This window comes from Alnus glutinosa, chromosome 4 (assembly GCF_958979055.1).
Source record: "Alnus glutinosa chromosome 4, dhAlnGlut1.1, whole genome shotgun sequence".
In the NCBI taxonomy this organism is placed as follows: domain Eukaryota; kingdom Viridiplantae; phylum Streptophyta; class Magnoliopsida; order Fagales; family Betulaceae; genus Alnus; species Alnus glutinosa.
In genome coordinates, this window is record NC_084889.1 from 9,094,099 (window position 1) to 9,119,469 (window position 25,371).

General features: G+C 35.2%; 3 protein-coding genes across 3 annotated transcripts; 1 reads left to right on the forward strand and 2 right to left on the reverse strand.

Moving 5' to 3' along the window:
* Nucleotides 1–1,145: 1,145 nt before the first annotated feature.
* On the reverse strand, nucleotides 1,146–2,748 carry LOC133866103 (uncharacterized). The gene is made up of 3 exons (XM_062302660.1): nucleotides 2,689–2,748; nucleotides 2,149–2,491; nucleotides 1,146–1,250 (listed from the first exon to the last, which is right to left on the reverse strand). The coding sequence occupies exons 1-3, from the start codon at nucleotides 2,746–2,748 to the stop codon at nucleotides 1,174–1,176; spliced, it is 480 nt and encodes a 159-aa protein (XP_062158644.1). The 3' UTR covers nucleotides 1,146–1,173.
* Nucleotides 2,749–3,534: 786 nt separating this feature from the next.
* Nucleotides 3,535–5,758, reverse strand: LOC133867176 (probable receptor-like protein kinase At1g11050). The gene is made up of 2 exons (XM_062303873.1): nucleotides 5,254–5,758; nucleotides 3,535–5,028 (listed from the first exon to the last, which is right to left on the reverse strand). The coding sequence occupies exons 1-2, from the start codon at nucleotides 5,696–5,698 to the stop codon at nucleotides 3,680–3,682; spliced, it is 1,794 nt and encodes a 597-aa protein (XP_062159857.1). The 5' UTR covers nucleotides 5,699–5,758; the 3' UTR covers nucleotides 3,535–3,679.
* A 5,984-nt stretch (nucleotides 5,759–11,742) lies between these two features.
* Nucleotides 11,743–18,637, forward strand: LOC133866670 (auxilin-related protein 1). The gene is made up of 9 exons (XM_062303274.1): nucleotides 11,743–12,730; nucleotides 15,073–15,326; nucleotides 15,428–15,651; nucleotides 15,734–15,869; nucleotides 15,971–16,068; nucleotides 16,161–16,226; nucleotides 16,469–16,558; nucleotides 17,014–17,190; nucleotides 18,206–18,637. The coding sequence occupies exons 1-9, from the start codon at nucleotides 12,144–12,146 to the stop codon at nucleotides 18,242–18,244; spliced, it is 1,671 nt and encodes a 556-aa protein (XP_062159258.1). The 5' UTR covers nucleotides 11,743–12,143; the 3' UTR covers nucleotides 18,245–18,637.
* The last annotated feature ends 6,734 nt before the right edge of the window (nucleotides 18,638–25,371 follow it).

Sequence of the window (25,371 nt, forward strand, 5' to 3'; positions counted from 1 at the left end):
GGATGACTGACCGAGTTACCTTCGTTCCAAATGGATGGTTTAGTAAGCTGCTGGATGTGTGTGAAAATTTTGAAATTTGGTTCCATTTGCTGGATGTGTGGACGATAACTGTTTTAGAAGTTTCTATCTTTGACAAGCACTTAGAATATTAATTAAATAATTAAACCAACCATTTTCTATAAGCTTGCTTTTGAAATAAATGGTGATTTAACCTGCAATAGTTCTTGTGGTGATTAAGCTTCTTCGTTTTTGTTCTCTCTCTCTTACCAACCGAAGGCTATATGAAATCTTCCGCTATTTGTCTCATAGGGCACAAGTTATTGTCTCAGTTTTTCAAGTATGTTCCTGCTTGTAGCAAATTTTAATGTGTCAAATGCACATTAAAGGTCAAACGTAGGTTCTTCTCATGCCTGGTAAAGATATTGTCACATAATGCATTGTAGCAAACTCTACAAGAGTAACAACTAAGAAGTACTTTACTAATCAAAGTTTACATAACAAATATACAAATTCTACTGTTTGAGGATGTAGTCTGTAGGGTACAGCATATAAAACAATTTAAATACAAGTTCCTCTCACTCTCTGCAAACCTATATGCATTTCCAAACACCACACATTCACATAATAGGATTAAAGATTGGTGCTACTTGATTTATGGAATGGACATTTTTAATTTCTAAAAAGACAAGTTAACTTCATACAGGAAACTAGTACAGTCAAACTTCTTAAAATAATTGTCATTTTAACATCAACTTGGTACTGCTAGGTCCACTAAAACCACTAAAATAAAAGGCTAAAACCAATATTACTACTAACAACGCAACCCTTAACATATTCCCATTATTTTGACTGGACCGTAACTCCCGCAGAAGTTGGTCACAATGTTCACGGCACTTTCGTTCAATACGTTCTTCAACTCTAACGTTATCAGCATGCAATCTGTCCTGCATTTGTTGCAGGTATTCCATTAACCTCTTCTCGCAACCAGTAATATCCTTATCAGCCCACTCGAAGAAATCACAATCACCGAGTTTCTAGATGATATGAAAAAGGCGAAAGGGTCATAGGCTACTAACAACAAAATATAAGCACTCATCGTTAAAAGGGGAATTACCTTGTAGTTAATACAGCCGTACCACTTTCTACCGGGATTGGTCTCGGTCCTAGAGTTCCTTAGACGTGCAGGAATTCCACAGCGACATAACGGGGGACCACTTGACAGATCACTTGTTGTAGACATTTACACGTGTCTACATTGAGAAGCAAATAACGACACAATATTATAACATTATTCATAATTATGTTCAACATAAGCAAATGCGGAATTAAATTTATTTCAACAGAAATATGACTAATATGAGAAACTGAGAAACTGATCATGATGCCTAATATGAGAAACTGAACATGCTGAAAAATATACATAATAATTGTGTACTAAAGCAATAACCAACTTTCCACAAAAATCAATGGAATTTTCAAGATAAAAAAGGAGGACCAAATTGTGCACTAAAGCAATAACCAATATTTCTCTGTGAACACCAAGCTCAAGAATGTTTCCCCAGTACAACCTATCTCAAACTTCAATCTTTCAAGAACACAAAGTCTACTTGTCTCTCCATGTTCAACATCTTGGCCTCACATTTCATTTCTTTCCTTCCAAGTGTTCCTTCAATTCATATTCACAATCAAAACTCCCAGTTTTCTTTCAAGACTTTTCCACTCTATCTCATCTGAAACACACCATTTTCTTTTTTCTCATAACGTTCATTATGGAGGTGAGGTAATTGCCATTATACCCAGCCTAAAAAAACAAAAAATGAAAAATGAAAAAAATATTGCTGATAAATAACATATAAATTATGTTACAGGATCCTAACTTATAACAATCAAAGTCATAAAAGACTCTCTTAGATTAGAATCAGACTAATCAGTCTGACATTTTTCATACAATTGGTAAAACAACGAACATGTAAGCAACAATCTCTGTTCCATTCACATCATCTAAAGTCAAACAATTCATGTCAGTCAACCAACGTCCCAAACTCACAAAAAACATTAGATAATCACACCGACGGGCACATACACGAATCCAAGAAAACTTTTTCATATCCTTTCCTTTAAACTGTATGATGGCGGTTTGGAAAATACCAGAGAAGAAGAGGGGCGATGAGTTATGTGATGCAATAGTGGTGGCGATCAGACGGCCTTGACGGGAGCAGAGGAAGCTAAAGAAGCAACGGGGGCCGTTGGATCGGCGAGGCTTCCTTGAAAATCGGAGGTGGGGAGGGGCGCGAATGTTGGAGGAAATGTCGTCGTCGGGGTCGTAGTCGGGGTTGAGAGAGTGGTCGATGGCGTTGCGCCCCTGCTCCAGGCAGGGCTTGCAGGCGATCTCGATGGTGATCCAGCTCAGCACCACCCCCGCTATTGCAATCACTGCGCTCGTAATCGCCACGGAATGAAGAGGGGTTGACGGCGTGATGGCGTTGATGGCCTGCACAGAGAGAAGAACGAAAGGGAAAAGGTGAGAAGAGGGGATGGGTCATGCGAGGTGAAAGGCGCACGTTAGGAAATGGTTTCTGCTGAAGCTGAATTTTCTGGGCGGGAGGACCAAGGCTTCAACGGGAGGAAAATTCAAAGAAGAGCAGTTGGTTTGTCTGAGCGTGGCAGAGGTTTGTCTCCAACGGTCACTGTTGGTGATGGGAAAAAGGCAATGGGTTTCAAAGGCAGTTGGTTACCAAACAGGCCCATTATGTGTTCATGTCTTTTACGAGTTTTTTTTTTTTGGTTATAAATGTATTTTATGAGTTGAATCAAATTGAGTATTGTGTGTTTAATAATAATAATAAAAAAAAACAGAATAAACCTAAACATGTTTTTATCACAGCTTAAGTTATCCATCCGACACCTATTAACCGCTCGTATTTTTTATTTGTAATTATTTATTATTTACTATTCATATATGTGGGTGCGGATATGGTTAACAAAAATTCTTATTTGCATACGTGAACGTAAATAATAGTTTTAGAGTTTACGGATGCGGTTAATAATCATATCAGCATATATATATATATATATTAAATAAACTCATAAAAACGACGTCATTTTGGATTATGCATAGATTATGTTTACATTGATTTGATTGTTGTGTTGCTTCCTCGTGTAATACCTAAGCGAAAAGGCAAAATTATGTGAAATCAAAATATTAGAGCTTATAGTAAATAATAACAAACCATAAATACTAAAAATTGGCTTAAATTATTTTCAAAATCGTTTAAAATGAGTCATACTAGAGATCAAAATAAGGCCTAAAAAACTAAAATGGTTCATTACCTAATATGCGAATAACAAATAATAATCGTATAAATGCGAAAAGTAAAATCTTGATGCCGTGAATGCGAATATTGCAAATAACTGCATATGCATGTACAACTCTAATGGATTGGGTACTATAACTCACTAAAAAACTTGATGAATTTTTTTCTTTTCTTAGTGAAGGACAAAATTGATGGTAACTTTTTCTTGAAGGATCCAATGTAATAAAATATTCACTGAGGTAACATTTCTCAGCAAGAAACCTATTCACATTTTAGATGGCTAAAACTATGATCATCTTCTATCTAATTAACATTGCATTCTGTGTGATTTCAGAGTTGAATGACACTATAAACTGGAGAATTGTTCATGTACTCCACTGCAGAGAAGATCTAAATGACTCGTGACTAAGCGGCAATGGCCTGTCTGGTAATCTAGGAATCTCAATGTCACCCTCCAACATTTTTAGCGCCACAGCAATGGTAGGCCTAAAAGCCACCATAACATGAGCACAAAGCATCCCGACAAGAACAAACCTCTCCATCACAGCTTTTGGCCCTTCTTCTCTTATCCCCCCATCCAGTATTTCTTCCACTTTTCCTGATTTTGCAAGCATCCAAGCCCAATCCGTGATGAGCAGCACTGCAGAATTTGATGTGTCAAGCACTTTCCTCCCACTCATAATCTCCAGAATCACAATCCCAAAGCTGTAAACGTCGCTCTTCTCTGTAAGTTGCCCGTAGAGAGCATACTCTGGCGCCAAGTAGCCGTGCGTGCCGGCAACCCTGGTGGTGAGATGAGACTGGCCTTCGCTGCTTTGCTTTGCCAGCCCGAAATCCGCCACTCTGGCCTTCATTTCCGAGTCGAGAAGAATGTTGGTGGCCTTTATGTCTCGGTGATAAATCGCCGGTTTTATTCCATAATGCAAGTAAGCAAGCCCTTTGGCCACATCAAGAATTATGTTCTTGCGCTGAGGCCATGTTAATTGCTTCCTGCTATGTTCACACAATTGGTCACCAAGGCTTCCATTTGACATGAAATCAGAGACCAGAAACCTCCTCTTTCCATTGAGATTGTCGCTTGTAACGCAGCAGCCTCGCAGAGAAAGGAGGTTTCTGTGTCTTATTTTGCTAATGATGTCAACCTCATTGCAAAAGTCTTCGTCCCCTGTCGAACCCAAATCAAGAATTTGTTTCACCGCAACCGAAGTGCCGTCCGAAAGAGTTCCTTTGTACACAACCCCATAAGTGCCTTGACCGATCAAATTCCTCTGAGAAAACCTGTTCGTGGCTCGCTCAAGCTCCGACACGTGAAACCATTTTGCGCCTGTGTTGGGTAACACTAGGCCGGCTTTGAAACTGCTCACATATTCTTCATGCAAAGCGTTTTGCCTTTCTTTCTTGTGTCGTTTCCTGTACAGGATGATCACCCCAACAGCAAGCAAAACGCCTAGAAGAGCACCCAAAAATCCAAAAATCAACTTCAGTAAAGTGTCTCTGCTCAAATGATTCGATGACTTGTCTGTTGCTGAGCTTGACAATGGCAAGCCTAGAACGCAAGCAGCAGTGCTGACGTTCTTCGGGCCGTACTCATTAACAATTCCGGCGGCGTATAGGACTGTGAAGTAAAAGCATTTTGTGCCATTCGGGTCCAAACTGGTCAGCTGGGAATCCACCCTCATGCCAGCATCAGAGCAAGAGCCACACCGAGTTAAACCTGGTAGAATATATATAAATCAAATAATAAATTCATTGATTTTCAATCATGATGTCTTGTCACCAACTATAAATTAAATACAGAAAATTTTACTTTTATCACTTCTATAATTATATTCTTTGACATTTTTTAAAAATTTATAGATATAATTACAAAATGATAAAAAATAAGAAATAATAAGCAAAATTTTTCAAATTAAATAATTAAATTTGTTAACTATGGTACCTGTCAAGTCTCCGTGGCAGGATGCCTCCAATTGAGTCATTTGACCGATCTTTTCAGTCCAATCTTGGATTGTTATGATTCCAGCACAACTTGAACGATTAGCAACGAACTGGGTTGAATTTTCAAAGCAGCGAGGGACGACGGAGGGCTGGATCGACAAGGCGGCGAGCTTGGTTTCGAAATCGGAAAGGCAAGAAGATGAAGAAGCTGCATCAGGGAGCTGGAACGTGGAGGTGTCTTTGAGGTGTTGCGCAAGCCCAATGCCGATGAGGCTGAGAAGGGTCTGACAGCAGTGTGTCCCGTTGGGGTCGCGGCAGGATGAAGTGTCCCATGGGAATGTTTCGACGTAGCTGAGATCCATGGGACAGGAGGAAGCAGCTGAATCAATGGATAAAATGATGGAGAAGAAGAGGGAGAGAAGGGAAGAGAAGGAGGACTTGCCCATGTTCTGATCAGAGACTAGCTTGGTGTTCGTGATGAAAAAACTTTTACCGTTAAATGGGGTTTTTGAGAATTAGTCTTTAGACCTATCAACAATGGCGGCTGGCAGTAGTCAAAAAGGTTTGTGGTCAAAATCTCCAGTAAGCTAGCTTTGTTAGCATTAATTTAAAACATTTTTCATAGAGTCAACATTTGACATTATATGAGAAACCACATTTTCCTTTATTTAATCATTAATTTAAGCCTTGAACACTGCCACGTTATAATAGTGGTGGAATTAAAACGTGGGCTTTATTTGTTAAGCGAAAAAAAAAAAAAAAAAAACAGCACTACCAGTGCCCGAATAGGATAGAATAATTCATAAACGGGACTCATAAATATGGCCCGTTTGAAAAACCCTTACTCTCCCCTTCCCTAGGTTTTTTTTTTTTTTTTTTTTTTTTTTTTTTTTTTTTTTTAATGATTGAAAAATAAAATTGATATGATATGAAGTTGAAATAATTTATATAGAAAAGTGAAAAAATTTATATTGTAGTGAGTTTTTTTATTTAAAAAGTAATAAAAAAGTGTTGATATGATATAAAAAGTAAAAAAAGTTAAAAATGTTTTGAAGTTGATGTTTTTTTGGGAGAAGTGAAGTAAGGAAAAATTGGTTTTCAAAAGGGGTCATACTCCCATCTAGGCAATTGTTGATAGGAAGAGACCATTGTAATGTGATTTTGTGAAGCCTATGAACTCATCCAACTCTCGTTCCTTGGCTGATGTGGGACAAGCCTCCATTTTTATTTTTTTAAAGCAAACTAAGGGATTTAGGTAAGGGGAAGAAACGATATTATCGGAGTTGAATAGAAGAGAAAGAATTATAAGTGAGATTCTAAAAAATACCACATTCAGTTAATTATTGACCGGAAGAGAGCCTTGTAAAGCCTATAGACCCATCTAACTCTCGCTCCTTGGCTAATATGGGACAAGCCTTTATATTATTTTTTTTTCTTAAGCAAATCAAGGAATTTGGGTAAGGAGAAAAAACGTTATTATCATAGCTGAATGGAAGAGAATGAGCTATAAGGGAGATCCACAAAAATATCACATTTTGGTAATTATTGACCAGCTTGACCAGAATAGGGCCTTATAAACTCATACAACTCTCAACCAAGGGATTTGGATAAGGAGAAGAAACGTCTGTATTAGAGCTAAATAGAAAAGAATAAGTCATAAGATGTATCCACAAAATTACTTCATTATTCAGGCAATTGCTGATGGAAAGCAGACAAAATGAAAATGATTTTGAATATTATATAGCATTAGTCTTCAAATCATACCCACCGCCCACCAGGCAACGACAGTTTCCAGGAGATACCAAAGTAAAATATCCTAATGGCTTTAGAAATCGGGCGGAAGGTCACCGGCCACTAGTTTAAAAAACACAATCATAATCCGTGTTCAATTTGAACTTTGTTAATTAGGACCACCTTGGTGTCGGAAAAGGCCAAGAGTTTAAGAATTGGCTAAGAAAGATTCTGAATTTTCCAATTACAAATTCAAAAAGTTTAATTAATTAACAATATGCTACATTAAACTAGTTAATTAATCTTATGTGACTATCATTTGTCATGCCATGTACCATTTATACGTGTCATGTGACACAATTATTTGAAATTACAAATTTAAAATAATTTAGGAGTATATTCATGCCATGTCACTTTTTAATTTTTTATTTAGGGGTATATTTATAATTTAAAATAATTGTGTTACGTGATACATACAATTAATACATGACGTGATAAACGAGAGTCGTGTGATATTAATTGATTGGTTTGATATGACATATTGTTAATTAATTAGACGATATATTTATGAATGGACTTATTTGAAATTAGAATATATATATATATATATATATATATATATATATATATATATAAAACAACCTTTGAAATTAAAAATTCAAATATATATATAAAACAACCTTTGAAATTAAAAATTCAAAGATTAAATTAAAATTTATTTTTCCCATACAAAAACTGGGGTTCCATATTAAATCACAAACAGAGACTGAACGACTTGATTTCATTTTTTTTTTTTTTGGAGGTCCCTAGTTGTCTTATTATGATTTTAAGATGAGTTGTCACAATTATGAAGGTACAAATGCAACTTTTCATTTGTCAAAAAGCCTCAAATTTGTGGAGATTGTAATAATTGTGAAGAATTTGCTTGATGCTTCAAAGGGAATAGGAGCCTGTTCTTATTTTAAGAGGTGTAAAATTGTTTTTTTTTTTTTTTTTTTACAATTTTACTTCTCTTAAATAAAGAACCCGCTACTCTCAATTTAATTTCTGCACTTCAAATACCCTTGTGTATATGTTCATTTTTTTTTTTTTTTTTTTTGCTTTGGCTCAATGGATGGGCTGTCGGCGGAGGCAGGCTTGGGATGGGCTGGGGTGAGGATGAGACAGCTCCTTAAGAGAAGGGGCGGGCTTTGGTTTTATGGGGTGGGTCTGTGACAAGAGGGTATAGCTCATTAAAGAGAAATTATATAAATTCATTCTCTACCCATATCATTTTTAAATCAGTTATTGAGTCTCATAAATTCAGTGATAAATATTTATCACCCAATTGGGAGGATCAATATTAATAGGAGGGTCTTAGAGAATAGAGGGTGAAAATCTTTGGGTGGGATTGGACCTGACTCCTGAGGGTCTGTTTTTTTGGGGCCAGGCACTGTTGATAGAATCCCCAAAATATCCTCATACGAACTACTTGTTGCTTGTAGTTTCTGTTTCATACATGGTTATTAATATGAAATCATAATGATTATGAAAAATATCATGAAAATATTATAAAATATTATGAGCATATTTTGGGGATCCTATCAGAGGGTTAGCTTTTGTGTTGGACCAGACAATTTATTGGCCATGAAATCTTTGTGGTCGCTAATTTGGTGGTTCTGCAGTAACGTGCACCAGCTCTTTTGGACAACCTTATTCAAGCCATTGAGCTTTCCTAGTAACCTCACCAAAATAATTTTTTAGTTATTTTGGTGAGTCAATTTGATGAAAATCTTGAAAAATCACTCTCAGCAGCCTCACTATTTTAACCAAAAAATTTTGATGACTGAAATTACTAACCAAATTAGATGATGCATTTTCACTCAACAACCCACTCATCAAATTTTGTTTTACCTTTCTCTCTCACATGATTAGCACACTTTTTTGCTTTTTTCTCTCATTTTCTTCTCCCATCTCCCATCTCTCACACGATAATGTCATTATTTCATGGATATGAATGATTTTTTGTAAAAAGATTATATAGAGAAAAAATAAATAAATATGAAAAAATTATTATTTAAATGGAATAGTAAATATTGACTAGTTAAAATGGTGAGGCTGCTGGGAGAATTTTAATAAAGTGGCTCACAAGAATAGAAAAAAATGATTTTTAATTATTTTGGTGAGTAAAATTTAGTAAGGCTACTAGAAATGCTCTATAGGGTAATGCTAGAAATTGGTGGTTTACTATAAGGTAATGCTATAAAGAATTACAAATGTCATTTGATTTTTTTTTTTTTTTTTTCCAAATAACCAAAAACTTCCTGCTCAGGTTGCGAGCTTAATTAATAGGTTGGGAACACTGTCGAGTTAAAAAAGATTATGACTCTGTTCGTTAATTTTTTTTTGTTTTTTTTTTTTTCTCAAAAAAAAAAAAAAAAGAGTTCAGGAATATTTGCAATGGAAAGTTCCAGGGAAGTTCGCTATCACTATTTGCACGATCACTTTTTATAACTATTTGTGCCTTCATTTCTGCTGTCTTTGCTTATGATTCTTAAGATGAGCTGTCACAATTATGAAGGCCTTTGGAAAACTTTTTTTTTTTTTAATTTTTTTCTTTAAAAAAGAAAAAGAAAAAAAGGTAGCTACTTGACCATAGGCCAAATATTGTATTAATCCCCCAATCCCACAGGCCAAAGTAATTATTGGGCCAAATCTCCAGGATGGCCCCAAAAATAACTTATTTTATATAAATAAAACTGTCATATATTTTATTCGACAAAAATTTTCTCATAACGGAGTAGTTAGTCTATTAAAATAATATGTATATAAAGGCACGTGAGAATCACATATATTTTGAATATACATGTTAGCTTAATAAACTGAATTTGAGGATTTTTTTTTTTTTTTTTGGTGGGCTACCAAAAAACAAAGTGTTAATGTATAGGATTCAACACTCCCAACTTTTCATTTGTCAAAAAGCCTCAATTTTGTGGGCATTGTAATAATTGTGAAGAGTTTGCTTGATGTTTCAAAGAGACTCATGCATGTTAGAGAATATATTTTCAATGAATTATATTAATATGATATTGTACGTTACTCTCTCTCTCTCTCTCTCTCTTTTTTTTTTTTTTTTACTTTTTTTAGGATCGATTGTAAACAGGTTGGATTTGATTACCGTACTTATTTGTATCAATTCTCTTATAAATATATAAGAGTCTTCTGTGTTGTAAAATCATCAAGGAATAAAATTAAAATGTAACAATTTAAGTTTTATCCTATGGATGTAGGTTATAGATCGAATCATGTAAAATTCTTTATTCTTTTTAATTTTTAATTTTTAAAACACAAAGACAACCATAGACAAAGAAAAACATTTGTGCTTATTTTCTTTATATTGCTTTGTCTTTAATTTCTTTTATGATTTTGTTTTCTTTCGATACACATATTAAGTTTTGCTTTGTGCTTGGGCTTGGATAAGGTTCAATTCTTATCCTCAATAAAAAGGAAGAACATTTGTCATAATCCTTTAAAACATAGAAGGTATCTCCCTCTCCCTTCATCTTTCTGCTCATTCTTCATATTTCTATTTTGTGTGTTTTTTTTTTCTTCTTTTTTTATGAATGAATTTTTTATTAACACCCAAACAAAGAATACAACACCCTCCAGCAAAAAACCTGCTAGAACCCTAATGCCAACAAGGCACATTACAAACCAAAGTCCAACAGCTAATTTTCATCCCACAAAAAACCAAACACAACAGAATACTACTGTAAACCCAATTTTCAAAGCATACAACTCTATACAATTGTCAACAAAACCAAAGACAGCAACTAATTAAACTGCACAAAAGCACAAACTGCTGCAACTGGCAAAATTTAGCCAAGCAACAATTCTACTCCCTCTACAATCCTTTGCACCCACTTGAATCTCCAGACAGAGACTAACAAACATCTAATAATCAGAACAGAAAAGGTAGCTAGCTTAATAAAAGAAACCGGCAACATAAAACTTCCAAAGAGTTCATAAGCAACACGTGTCCTCTTCGAGTCAATAATTGTCTGGATGTGATATCTTTTTGGACCTCTCGTATAAACTATTCTCTTTTATGTCACGTAAAAACACTTAATTTTTATTAAAAAAAAGAAAACCTAAAAAACATTTACAGACGAGCTAACATGCATAAAAATTCAATCAATCATCTCTCACAGCATATTTATTCACCTCATTCTTTTGCTTCCCTCCCAATGGACATTTTCTTTCAAGTGCAATCTCACCCTAATCCCATCCTACCCCACCCCACCCCACCCCACCCCACCCCTCCCCTTCACACTTTTGCTCACCTATTATAGAATCAACAACGTGCCACCACTTTACATCTTGTGGTCTGACTAGACATGTTATCACTCACCAATGATTTGTAAATAGCTTTTATATATATATATATATATATATATATATATATATATATATATATATATATATATATATATATTTAATGGCAAGAAATTTCATACTTTTGCACTAAACTTTTATTAATCAGTCTTTAAAAGTGATATATGCCTTTAAAAAAAAAAATTATTAAACAAGAAAATTTATGTCCATATTTATTTATTTATATTTTATTTTATTTTATTTTATGAAGTTTGGGATTTTAGATTTTTTGGAATATCGGAATTCGGAAAGAAGGGAAAGAGAGAAGATTCTCATTTTGCACCGACAAAGAAAATAATGTGAGAATATAAAGGAGATGTAAGAAATAGCGAAGGGTTGCCACCTATTGGGGCGCACCACCCATTGTTGTAGAGTAGGCTCCACGTTTCCCCCCACCTTGCCTTTTCTCTCACAGAGACCTCTGATCCAGTTTTCAGTTTTCTCCTGAAAATATTTTCTGTCTTTGTCTTTCTTCCTCACATAAATCCTTTCTCTCTTGCATTCCGCTCTGGAAACTCATCGAAAAAATTACGAGATTCTTTCAGATTCTCTGCGCTAGGACCACTCACACCCATAATTCAACTTCTTTTCGTAGCTTAATCAAACTTTCAAAATTCTCTTTCATACATGCGTATAGGCACGCATACACGACCCGTTTGTCAAACTCTTGTAACTACACATCTGTCTGTTGGAATTTAGCCTCAATTTACAATCTAATTCTCGAGAATTCGATTCCCAGAAACAAAAATGGACGAGTTTGGCGTCCTAACCGAGCGGTTCGGCTTGAAACAACAAGGGAAAGCTGCTCCAATGGTCGCGTCGAAACGACCCACCAGCTCAAGCAATGCCCAACCCCTCAATTTCGGATTCGATTCGGGTCTTAACCCCAAACCGTCCTCCTCCTCCTCCTCGTCCAGATCTCCCCCGCATTCAAATACAAGAACCCAGAGTTTTGGAGGTTTTGATGATTACAGTGATTTATTATTTGGGGGACCCAAAAAGCCCACGAAGCAATCCGATAGTTCATTCGATTACGATTCCATATTTTCGCGTAGTTCGAGTGAGACGCCTTCGTCGTTGCCTATTTATGATGACGATGATGTATTTGGTGGATTTCCCGGGCTGAAAAGCTCGGCGACTGCGAACAATGACTCTGTGTTTGCGTCTTTTGCTTCGCCGCCGAAGCAGAGTGCTCCAATTGATGATCTGTTGGGTAATTTGGGTGGAGTAGAGGCAAAACCGAAGAGTCCGAGCCGGAATAGATCGGTGAAGAGTGCGAGTGATTTCGATGATTTGATACCTGGGTTTGGTGGAAGCAGTCCACCCAATTATGGGTATGTAAATATTAGAAAAGAACTTTGATTGCTTAGCTTGTTCAATTTTGTTAGTAGAATCCCAATGCTCAAAGCAATAGTTTAACACTTTAACTTAAAGGTAAAAAAAATAAAATAAAAACAAAGTTAGCAATGGTTTGAGTACGAAGCCATGAAGTGATTCTGGTTCTTCAAGAAGTTGTTGAATTTACTATATATGTTGGGAAAATGTGGCTCTGTCTGTTATTTTTTCCAAAACGTTGGAGATTGCTTGCAATGGGTTTAAAATGTTTTTGTTTAGTGAATGTGTTGTTTACTGAGTGCCCAACGTTCCATGTCATAAAGCTGGGATAGTTTCGTAACTGTAATAAAAGTTCCCTCTATTTTGGTAGATATATATTAATCATGTAGAAGTCAATCAGCAGTCATCACTTCATTTTCCCTGCTTTAATTCTGCTTCAGTCGATATTAGGATAATAATAGGAAATCTTAACTCATTCAAATGCATGTAGTATTCTTTTGTTTCTCAAGCATATATATGGAGTTAGGCACTGACTTGAATCTGAAGATTACAGGCTTAGGCAGTTTTTCTATAGATTGGTGCATATATACCCTCCATTCAATTTGATTGCTTCGCGGAGTGTGGAAGATAGCAGTGTAGACAAGTAAGGTGAATTGACGTATGTAATAGTTGTTAGAGAATAGGTAACGATAATCTAACACAATTATTTTTTAGTGATGTTTGTCTTGCTAATCACCTGGTAATAAAAACCAATTATTGCTTTGTGTTTGTTGCATTACCTACAGATGCTAGTTGTTTACCTTGTTCCGGTGAAGGTGTAGTCGTTGGGAAAATTTATGGATACCTACTGATTGGCTAACGCAGGAAAAGCCTATCTAGATGTAAAATTCATAGATCTACAGGCTGTTCGACCAGAAAAGAAGAGGGGGATAACGAATGAGAGTTGGTCTCAAGAACATTTTATTGGATTCATAATTATCTAAATTGAACCCAATGTAATTTTAATAGGGTCAAAAATATTTATCCAGTTATGGGTTGGTTACCTGAAACAATCTTAGCAACACTGATGGAATGGAGAGCATGAATTTCCAGCTCTGTTGTGTGGTAATTATGATTTGGATCCAAGCCTAAATGCTAGGGAGATAAGATCCTATGCTAGAGAAGACAAGGTAATTTAAAAAATGAAATGAAGGTTTTTGTCCTGCCTAAATGAAGGTTTATTGTGTTGGGTTTCTTGTACGTCTTTTTGTTTCTCATTTTAAGTTATCTTTTTCTTTCCTTTGATTGCTTTATAATGTTTCTGTGTGCTTTTAAAGTTATTTCGAAGGTGCCTTTTCATTGTATTGCTTCTTTTATTCCTCATGAAATATGTTTTCTTCAAACATCGAAAAAAAGAAAATCAGGGTTTCAGTATGGCATACTAAGCGGTGATATATGAATACTGGACGCAATAGATAAGGTTTGATCAGAAACTGCATTAGCAGATTTTGGAGGTGACAGTAGACAACCAAGGTTGCTGGAATTGGATTTGAAGTCAGTATTTTTTGTTTCTCTGGTTTTTGATGTTCTTTTTGGATCGAGTTCGATTCTATGTGATTGACAAAACAGTAACTAATAATCTGTATAAAAAAGTATGAAAAAATGAAGAGTACTATGATCAAGAAAAGTTTTAATAAACTGAAAAATTCAATTGAAGCATCGTCTTAAACTGATGTATTTTTGCTGTTGAAACTTGAAAGGCAGGGCACTCGCTTTCAAGTTGAACTTGTCTCATTTGCATGAGTTCTGTTAGATGGTTGGTTAATTGTTTGAAACTTGAATTTGGCACTCCTCGCTTTATACGTGATTTCATGAGTGGTATTGTTATTATTGTTCCTACTGTAATCATTGATGTTTCTATTTTTATTTACTTAGGTCCTGTTTGGGATTGCGTTAAGAAGCTAAAAAAAATACTTTTAGTACATAGAAAGCTGTGCAAAGCAAAAATGAGTTTGTTTGGTAAAAATCTCAAAAAGTAATTATTTGACTTTTTTGCTTTAAAAAAGGCCAAAACACACTTTTGGGAAAAGCTTGAAAATGAAGATTTTTCTCAAAAGCTCTACTTCCCAACACAATCCCAAACTGGCTCTTAGCCAGTTAACTAGGTCTCAATCATGCTATGAATCTTATTTGTGAGTTGGTTCCTCAGACTTTTCCTTGCATCTCATTAGAAAGATGCATACTTTATGTGACGAAATTCCGGTATAAAATTTTATTACATAACTGACCTATTTGCATTGTTAATTATTAGAAAAATCTCTTCATTCTCATTTTCATAGTTCTTTCACTGGACAAATATTAGGAGTCGGACTAGTCAGCCTCAGCAATCACCTTTTCATTCAACTAAAGTGGCCTTCACTTCTTCAGACGACCCCTTTGTAGTGTTAGAATCAACTTCAAACCCTGCATATACCTCCACAGAACTTTTCTCAGATCCACTTGCACAAATCAGTAAGCTGAATAGTTCTGGAGGCACAAGACCTGGCATTTCATCAAATGCTATCCCATCATTGAGGCCCCCTCCAAAGCCAACACAAGTTTCAAATGCAGATAAAGGTTCTTATTGTTTCCTCAAACTTATCAAAAAAAAAAAAAAAAAAATCCCCCTTCAGTCCTCTCATAACCTTAATAGTTGGGATATTGTTTGTGTCATGCAGTTAAGAGTTCGCACATGTCTTCAATTGATGAACTTGAGGACTTTGCCATGGGAAGGGTGCGAAATAATTCTACTGAACGATCAGATGTACGCACTAGTAAAAAAGAGGTAAAGACCTCAGCAACGAAATCTAGTAGGTATAAAGAAGCTGAAGATGCTTCACGCCACAATATGCATATAGGTTCTAGATCAAGCAGTGTACCAAGATCAAGGACTACAAATTTGGTGAGAACATAGATGTGACAATTGTGACCATTTTCTTAGCACCAATCAGATTATATTATTCACTTTCTCATGCACTTTTTAGGACCCTGTATTTGATGCACCAGTTCACAAGAGAGGTCCTGAAGTGCCCCAGAGGACGCCTTCTGAGACCGCTGCCAGCATAAAGAAGTCTCCTTCCACTTCATTCATAGTTGATGACCTTTCTTCGATTTTTGGCGGTAATATTTTGTTGAAATGTGATTCTGATTTCCAGTGTGGCAATTATTCTTTTGGTATGTCTTCTAAAGCTAGTTTCTTTAATGATATTTCTTTGCAAAAGCTGCTCCATTATTTGGGGAATTTCAGGAAGTTGAAGGGGAAAGTGAAGAAAGACGAAGAGCCAGATTGGGACGTCAACAAAGGACTCAGGAGCGTGCGGTGTGTAACTTTATCTAATATTGAGTTTTAGGTTATATTTGTAAACACCTTTGTGGGGGTGGTTTGACAGTTTGTGGTGGTTTTATTTTCAGGCACAAGCAGTGGCTGATATGAACCAGCGTGACCTCCTAACTCAGCACGAGCAAGAAGAAAGGCGTGTGAGTGATTGCTGTATTGTGTCATACAACGATTTTCAAAATTATTCATTTATATCTCTTCATCAATCTTAGATATGTATGCTTTTCTTTATTTCTTAACATTTTTCTCTCTGGCTTAGGGTGGGGTGGCTTATAATTTTCAAACAATTCTTATCTATTTTGGTACTTTTTACTATGTTTAATATCATTATTTTTATTCTATGATATAGCTACTTAATATTTTTCAATCATTATGTGGGCAGAGGATTGCTGAGACCGTGGATGTTGAAATAAAGCGCTGGGCAGCAGGGAGGGAAGGCAATATGCGTGCACTGTTATCATCATTGCAATATGTGCGTTCTAATTTATAAAAATTGGTTTTCTTACTTGTTAACTAAGTGAATAGATAAATCAATAAAGTTTGATTTCTTTTCACTTCTCTCAATTTAGTGTAGATCAAGTTAACTACTTACATAGTTGGTTTTCCACATCCTAGTGGACAGGGAAAGAAAGTCCAAGAATTCGAACTTATGAAAGTGAAGTCACCATATCAAGTTTTATTGGTGGAATTGAATTTCAGAAGGCTAGGTTAAAAATCATTATCTTAATCAAAGTTCTCAGAGTTCCTGCACAGAACGTATCTATTCTCTTGGGAGAAAACCATCAGTTATTTGTTGTTAGAATGATGGTGACCTCTTTAAGTTCTGAATCCTGACTAGTTTAGTATTCGATGGTTCTAACTACAATCGCCAAATAAAAACTATTTTCTGTAGATAACTGAATCCTTCGTCTTTGGAATGATAAACAGGTGCTTTGGCCTGAATGTGGTTGGCAGCCAATGTCACTGACAGATATGATTACCTCTACCTCAGTTAAAAAGGTTTATAGAAAGGCAACATTATGCATCCATCCCGATAAAGTTCAACAGAAAGGTGCCAGTCTCAAGCAAAAATATACTGCAGAGAAGGTTTTCGACATCCTAAAGGTACCTTAGTATTTTGTATATGTTTAAAAGAAAGATCAAACCTTTGTAATTAATTCATTCATCTAAAAGGCATTTGTCTTAATGCTTAATGTAGTTTATAAAAAATTATGAAAAAAAAAATAATAATAAAATAAGAGAGGAAAAAAAGGAGAAATCTTAGTGAAACTAATGTTAGTTAAAGCAGTGTACACATATGGGGTAAACTTTTTACCGCATTCATGTGTGTGTTTCCTCTCTCTCTCTCTCTCTCTCTCTCTCTCTCTCTCTCTCTCTCTCTCTCTCTTTTTAATTTTTTAATTTTTTTTATTTTTTATTAGCATATGGTGGTCTTCTTATTCTGGTTTAGAACTTGCAACCAATATTATTCACACTAATAACCTTCATCTATGACATGAAATTGTGATCTTTTTCTTGCTCTTGAAGGACGTTCCATAAATACTGTACTAATCTAGGTATCTCAAATGTCTCCCCCTTTTTGGACCCAAGAAAAAGAGGCCCCAACTCAAGACATTGCTAGCTAATTCATCATTTCCAATGGCTAATGCAATCGTGTGTCCATTAATTTTGTTTCAAACTCTGTTGTATAGAGTGGGTATAATCTAATGAGTTAGTTTAGCTAACAAAAGGGCTAGCAGTAGGGTTTATTGTTGCTTGCTGGTTATTACCAATTTCAGTTATCTCTTAAATATTATGGGAAACTAGTACAGAATGCTTTATTTGACTGGCAATATTGATGCTTATGTTCCACATACCCCAGCCAAAAAATTGAAAAATATTTCTTAATCGGTTCTTAATTGGTCATCACAGGATCTGACTATGATTTCTCTTGTTGCTGTATGTCCACTGTTGCATTATTTCTCATCTGATCTAAAAATATTTCATCGTTAGTGGGATAAAATACATAAGATATAATTCTTTTTTCTTTTTTTTTTTTATGTCAATCAAATTTGACAACTGTTGCTGCAGCTAGTTGCGTGCTTGTTCTCATTCTTCATTTGGTCTGATTCCAAAACAGGAAGCTTGGAACAAGTTCAATGTGGAGGAACTTTCTTAAATACCTCTGTTGATTTGTTCCATTTTTGTTTTTGGGCTACATTGGTCAGCAATTACAAGTTTCTCTTGCGGGGAGGAAGATGAATGTGCTCAGCTTAACCAGTGCAACTGCTATTATGCAAGTTTCAAAACACTCATTTGTTGGACAAGGTATAAATATCCTGTAAAGTAGTGTGTGTTTTGCTTAAGTCATGTAAAGTGATAATTGACACAGGAAATTTGTAGGATATTCAAGGTTTACTGAATACACCCCCCAAAAATTCAATCAGCCATCCACCCTTTTGCTCTCTGTGGGTTGGCCGGTAATCACTACAGTTACATAACATTTTAGTTCGTGTGTGTTACTCGTTGAGCGAACAGATTTATGTTAATTATTTTTGTCATTTGTTGAACATTCTTGAACTCCCCAACTCGCAATTGGTCTTATGTTTCATTTTTCATATTTAGTTTATTCCTAAGCATTATGTGGGAATTATTTCTGCTTCTTAAAATATTTTTATGTTTCTTTTTTCAAGTGCATAAGGTTCTTTGTTTTAAAAGTATAAAAAAATAAACAAAAAATGTCAGGAAAAACTATATATAAAAAATCGTGATATTTCCTTTTTCTTTTTTTCAAAATATAAATTATACTTCTTTTTTTTTTTTTTTTTCCTGAGAAATAAAATAGGATTGTGCTTGCTTGAGCTGCGGCTGTCAATTTTTAATTTTGTAAAACCAGCATAGAACTTGTAAGTGTCATGTTTGTATTATAGGGATATATAGGGATATATTTATAAAAAATAGTGATAATTGTACTACTGGTCCCTGGAGTATGCCGTAATTACGAATTCTTTTTTTTTTTTTTTTTTTTTTTTTTTTTTTTGTGTAATTTCCCCTTTTAAATTTGTGATGACTAAATTGAAACAATTGATATTTTAGGGATGAAATTGAAATTATATATATATAATTTGGAAAACAAAATCACATTTTGACCTTTTCTTTAATATAACAATTTGCGATGTATGAATTCATGGCACATCCACAAATGTTATGGGCAAACTATGTATTAAGTAACCATCCAAGCTTTTCCATTAGTGTTGGAGCAGCCAAAAATGGCATGAACTGTGGAATAAATAAGAATCTTCCATTATCGAATTTGAGTCTGTAAGTGATATAATATGATAGGCCTTTTCTGATATAATTAGGGTATTCTAGAAGATTAGAAGGTATTTAAGTGAGCTGTAAGGAATTGAGTGAGCTGTACAAATTCTGTTAAGAATATTTTCTAAGAGAATTGACTATTTAAGAAGGGATGCAGCAGGTAGAAATGATAGGGAAAAAAGTATTGAGAATTGCTTAGTTATTAGGAGAGTCAAGCCTCTCGAAGAGCCTTGGAGAGATTGGGCATCTCGAACTACCCGTAGTTACTGTTTGCTGGAGATTGGGCAATCTCGAATCTGCCCTTATCATTTCAATACAAGTTTATCTAGTATTTTCTATCATCAATCCATCATCTATATACAAAAACACTTAAAATATCCTTAACCCAAGAAAAACTCATTACAGAATCTGTTACGCGTTACAATTCAATTTAATTTTTTTTTTTAAAAAAAAAAACCTTCATTTAGAGGTAAACGAGATGGGCAAATCACAAAATGGAATGGAAGTTTCTCTAATGAATTGGTTGTGGCTTAAGTTAATTTACACATTGATTAACAGTGTCGTCATTTTTTTATTTTTAAGTTATAATATCACATGTTTACGCCACTCATTCTCCATAAATGTGACATCCAACATAAGGTGTGCACATTTCTGGCATTCTGATCGCTGACCTGCCGTCAACACAATATCGATCTATGTAGGAAAAGGTGGGGACAGAGTCCTATTTTGGTTTCCAACAAAAGTCCGAGGCGAGGACGGATGTTGGTTTTTGTTTTTGACGGAATTCTAACCCCCTCAACTTTATTTATTATTATTATTATTTTAAAAAATAAAACATTATATATATATATATATATATATATATATATATATATATATATATATATATAAGGAAGAAACGTCGTTTTGAACCCTATCTATGAAATCCCTCACTACAAACTTAAGTCACTTTGTTGTGCAAAATACCACAATTAGGGTAAATAAAGCAAGATAATCACACATAAATGACACAAAGATTTATGTGATTCTCTCAATGTGAGGTATGTCTACAGGCAGAAGCGACCATGAAAACAATTCACTATCAAAGATGAAATACAAAATTATAGAGATAAAATCATTCAGAACCCAAAATCCAATTCATCAAATCTCAACCCCCACACAATTGTCTAATCATTACACATAAAAGAGTAATGATAAAAGAAAAAAGATTGCGATTTACACAGACAAACCGTACGTGTACAGCTCAAAGTCTTTTTCTTTTCTCTCTTCTTGTGTGGTTTCTCTTCATTGGGCCTTCTCCTTGTGTGGCGTTACAAATCGAAGACAACACTCAGTTTCTTCCTTTCTCGTGTGGCGCCTCAAGAAAATAAGTCTTCTCCTTTTGTTTTGTTTGCAATTGTAACATCGATCGTTCGGCTCACAAAATTTTCTAGAATAATCTAGGGTTTTTAATACAATAATTATAATTGAAATTGTTTTACCCATTTATAGATAATTTTCATTTTTATGAGTTTCATAAATGTTCTAGAAACCTCGTGTGTGTTAATTGTTAATTTAAAATAAGTACCATTTAAATATGCAGAGCGTTACAGAGTTAACGATCGAGGCACATTGATCATCAGATCTCTTTCAACCCTTCCGCCCGACTATGCCTTTGACATTTCAAAGGTGGAAACGTGGCAAAATTGTCATCTGTCAAAAAGCAGAATTCAAAATGGAAAAACCCCATTTTTTACTCCACCTTTTACCCGCACGCCTAATGCAACTAAGATAATTAGTGGGGATTATAGTTTAGAATTGACCCTACCACATATAACCATAATTGTAAAAAAATTATATAAAAGCCTAGCATATGTATGCATATATGTTACTATATTGCATCACCATTTGGTCACATGTCGGCAAGATGGCAACTTCATTTTGAAATGGATTATCAATTGATTCAAACAAATACTCAATTTACTTTCACTCCATTCAAACTAAACCTGTACCTCTATTGAAAAAAGAAACAAAGAAAAGAAAAGTTGAAGTTGGGCTCTACTAATTAAATCATCAGGATCTTTGCTTTGTGTTTTGTCTTTGTTCTAGCATTAACACGTCCAAATTAAGTGAAACTCTAAAGTAAATTATAGTGAAAAGAATCTTAGCTTTCCCTTGAAAGTTGGAGATTCTTTCTTTGCTTTTCCACTAATAATATGTAATTGTGGTAAAAAGATAAAGGCACAAAACACTCTTTTCCATCTTTATAGGCAAAGAGGGAGGTATCTTCTAAAAATCCCACCCCACCACCAGGGCAACAACAACCCACTAGTGGTCACGGGCTTGGACCTTAAGCATAGCACTAAGATAATTCTTCCAATGACTGCGGCTGAAGGCCCACCACTTCTGCATGCTCCATAGTCTTCCCATGGCGGCGGGGTTGGCCGCCTTTTTCCACTACCGCCTCTTCAACCACAATCAATGCAAATTATTTGTATATGCACCACTTCATGTTATTTTAGGTTAAAATGGGCAGCCCAGGCCCCAAGCACATGCATATATATCATGACGAAAAGCTATGGTTGGTAGGTAATCTGAAGGGCCAAACTTGATATTGAGAGTAATATATATCCATCACCTTGTTCGTAATTGTTTATGGGAAAGTACCTTATCACAATATCATGCATATCTCATATCTCCATCCATATCTATCCTTTGCAGTGCATGGGAAACGTGCACAAAGTACTACTATTTCAACTACCAGGAGTAATTTGTGCCGAGGAGTAATTTGTGCCGATAAAGATCCACAACAATTACGTGCCTTAATTGCTAGTAATTTGGACGTAATGTGAAAAATTTCATGAGACTCACTTACCAAAATAAATATAAGAATGTCTGACCATCTATTCGAGTAGGTGGATTCCATATAGAATATCTTACATTACCTATGTAAATTACTAATAATTCAAAAAATAATAATTGCTTTGAATTTTGTGTTGTGGCATGAGGCGTGTGTGTGCCGTAGAGGACAAATCGGTGGAGATTATGTTAACACTAGAAAGAGCTCTTGGTTTGGTCATTCAATTGATGTTGACTTTAGGGCTGTAATCGAATTGAGCCGAGTCAAGTATTGAATGTTCAAGCAACGCCCAAGTCCTCCTAATTTATAAAGGTTACTCCAAAAAAGCATTTTATATTAAATTTGTCCTAATAAAACAAGGTGAAAAGACCTTAAGAAAAATAAAATGAGAGCAGGCCATTCAACATGCTATGAGAGTCTAGAAAGAAAAAAAAAAAAAAAAAATAAAATAAAATTGACGTAGCATGTTTAAAATCTTAAAAGATTTCAAACTAAAGCATGACTCACTTTCTTTCTGTATTTTTTTTTTTCCTTCTTATTTTCTTTCATCACTTGTAATCTTTTGGTTCTCAGTTATATCATTCTTTATTTCTTTTGATATTTTATATTTTATACTTAATATTGAACTCATTGATTTTAATTGGTCAATGTGGGGGCGGACTTAGATGGTTCCTTGGGGGGTCTTTGGCAACCCCAAATTTTTTTACAATCTGTATAAAAATAATATTTTCTATACTAGGCCCCGACAATGTTAATTTTGTAGTTTATATTGAGAAAGAAATTGTTAAATATTTCACTATAAAGACGATAATGAATGAATTTTATTCTATGAAAGACCGTCATCGAGCATAATTCGAAGGAGATGCCAATATTTTTTATTTATTTATTTATTAATATTTATATGTCTACAACAAACTAGAAAACTTGTCTTTTATTTTACATAAATGTGTGTGCATACATTTATATGAACTATATGTATCTATGTATTTCTTTATTTACGTAGGTTCGGACTCCCGCACAAAAGACTTTGGTTCCGCCCCTAATCATCACCCTATGTACCGTTGATTTTAGAAGCCTACGTACTGTTGATATTAGGCCTTAGGCTTCAATTTTCTTTGAGCCGTCCCTAACCTAATCCTCCACCACCACACACAAAAGGTGTGAGTGATGGTCGTGCCCACCCCCTTCCCTAGGGGAGACCTCCCCTCCCCAAGTGGACAAGGTAGGTGGAGGCAACCTCGCCCACCTAACATCAACATCCCCTCTCCTCCACCCCCCCTTCTCCCTCCTTTTCTTTCTTTCTCCTTTTTTTTTTTTTTCCAAGTTTTGCCCATTATTTTGTGTCTTGGCAATTTTTTTAGGGACATAATTGACAAAACATTAATGGAATGATGTATTTGAAAGTTCAACAAAATGCATGGAGTTGATGGCAAAAATTAGAATCTCAAGGAATAATTTGATACAAATCTAGAACTCAAGGATAGTAAAGTAATATTCTTCGATCGATCTTTTCTTTTTTACTTAATTGGGTCAACCATGCTAATCATGATTTAGCATGTCACAAGGGAAATCAATGAATTGAGTTGGTTTGTTGATCCTAGATTCCTAAGGTTAAGGAAATAAAAAATGGGTAGAAACAAAAAAAAAAAAAAAAAAATCCTAAACAGTTAAACCTGTCCTGTCAGAGCATTCACAATCAACTTACTTTTTTTTTTTTTTTTTTTTTTAGCTTTTTTCTGAAATTTGAATAAAACTCATACAAGACACAATTTAACAAACTTTCTACTCAACATTAAATTTAACTCTTGTAAGTAATGCTATGTAAACGTAAGGAGTCAAAAAGTGAAAGTTAAAAAAAATTTTAATGTTCTTTTTCTTTCATATTTTTTCTTCTTTCCTCTTAACAAAAGCAAATTTTTAATGCAAAGAGTTCAAAAGTTAGTTTCATCAATAAAATAGAATATTTAGTTAAAGTAGAAAAATATTTAGAAAATTTGATGTTTAGTAGTTTTGAAAAATGACTAGTTAAATCAGCTAAAATAGATTTTTGAGGTTAAATTTAGAGAAATCTTGAAGGGTTAAATGTTAATGCTCTTTAACTCTCCATTTCTTCTACTTAATGGCATTAGAATGTAACCATATGTTTTATAAATTTTCTTCAACAACACATCATGAGCAACCAGCAACCTTCAGTTCAGTGAACATGGAGTTGAGCGAGTAGTGGTGTACTCACTGTACTGCGTGCATGTTTCAAGATCCAGCACTCACATGAATGGCTGTTTTGTTGGGCATCTCTTTCCTCTACTTTCTTCTTTGGTCCCTATTGAGTACGGACGCATTACAAGCCATTGCCTCTATGGGAAACTAGTTTATATATATATATATATATCTTTGTTTTATTTTCAAATCGTAGAGTACGTTAGTATTGTTTTAGTAGAAAAGTTGAGAGAGAGAGTTTATGTGGGAGAGCTTGTTGTTGCCGGCGTGCCTCCCTCCCCCTCGGCTCTTATCTTGTCCCTTAGTCCTCTTAAATTAAGGTGTTTTGTTTCCTCCCTGAGTTTTTCTCATTGGAGGCTAGATTTCTTCTAGTCACTAGAGCTATGGAGCTTTTGTTTCTCTCGGTAGATTCGGTGGTGATTGTCTTTCACCTAGCATTGTTAGGCTATGGAGGCTTGTACTTGGATTTTTTTCTTTTTCTTTCTTTTGTTTCTGGCAGGAAGGCTCAAATCTAGGTGTTCCAGCTTGGGGGTGTGGCGGTGATCGTGTCGTTTAACTGTAGTTGTTTGGCCGGTTTTTTCAAATTTTCGTCTTCAACTTTGGGGCCAGATCTACACAACTCCGTTGTTTTTTTCAAGATACGTGTCCCTTAGCCGCGTTTCACGTCGTCATTCGTTCCAGCTGCCGAAAGCACAGGCTACGTTGGTGTTCTCGGCCACGCTTTGCCTTTTTTGGCCGTCCACGGTGTTGGATGGGGTCTACGATGGTCGATCTACAGCTGGGTGGTACCGGTGACGGCGCGTGTCCTTCACGTGCCGCCGTCTCCAGCGGAATCCGCTGTTGTCTCTACTGCCGGCAGCCTGTTTTTTGGATTTTTTCTGCTTTGTGTTTTGTTTTCTCCTTGTTTTCTCGTGTACAATCTGCTTGTGTAT

Coding starts and splice junctions, on each gene's coding strand:
- LOC133866103 (XM_062302660.1), bottom strand. CDS start 2,748: ATGGGCCTGTTTGGTAACCAACTGCCTTTGAAACCCATTGCCTTTTTC. Junction 2,492..2,688: donor CCTTTTTCCCATCACCAACA/GTGACCGTTGGA, acceptor CTCTCTGTGCAG/GCCATCAACGCCATCACGCC. Junction 1,251..2,148: donor ATCGCCCCTCTTCTTCTCTG/GTATTTTCCAAA, acceptor TTCTCAATGTAG/ACACGTGTAAATGTCTACAA.
- LOC133867176 (XM_062303873.1), bottom strand. CDS start 5,698: ATGGGCAAGTCCTCCTTCTCTTCCCTTCTCTCCCTCTTCTTCTCCATC. Junction 5,029..5,253: donor CTGCCACGGAGACTTGACAG/GTACCATAGTTA, acceptor ATATTCTACCAG/GTTTAACTCGGTGTGGCTCT.
- LOC133866670 (XM_062303274.1), top strand. CDS start 12,144: ATGGACGAGTTTGGCGTCCTAACCGAGCGGTTCGGCTTGAAACAACAA. Junction 12,731..15,072: donor AGCAGTCCACCCAATTATGG/GTATGTAAATAT, acceptor GACAAATATTAG/GAGTCGGACTAGTCAGCCTC. Junction 15,327..15,427: donor AGTTTCAAATGCAGATAAAG/GTTCTTATTGTT, acceptor TGTGTCATGCAG/TTAAGAGTTCGCACATGTCT.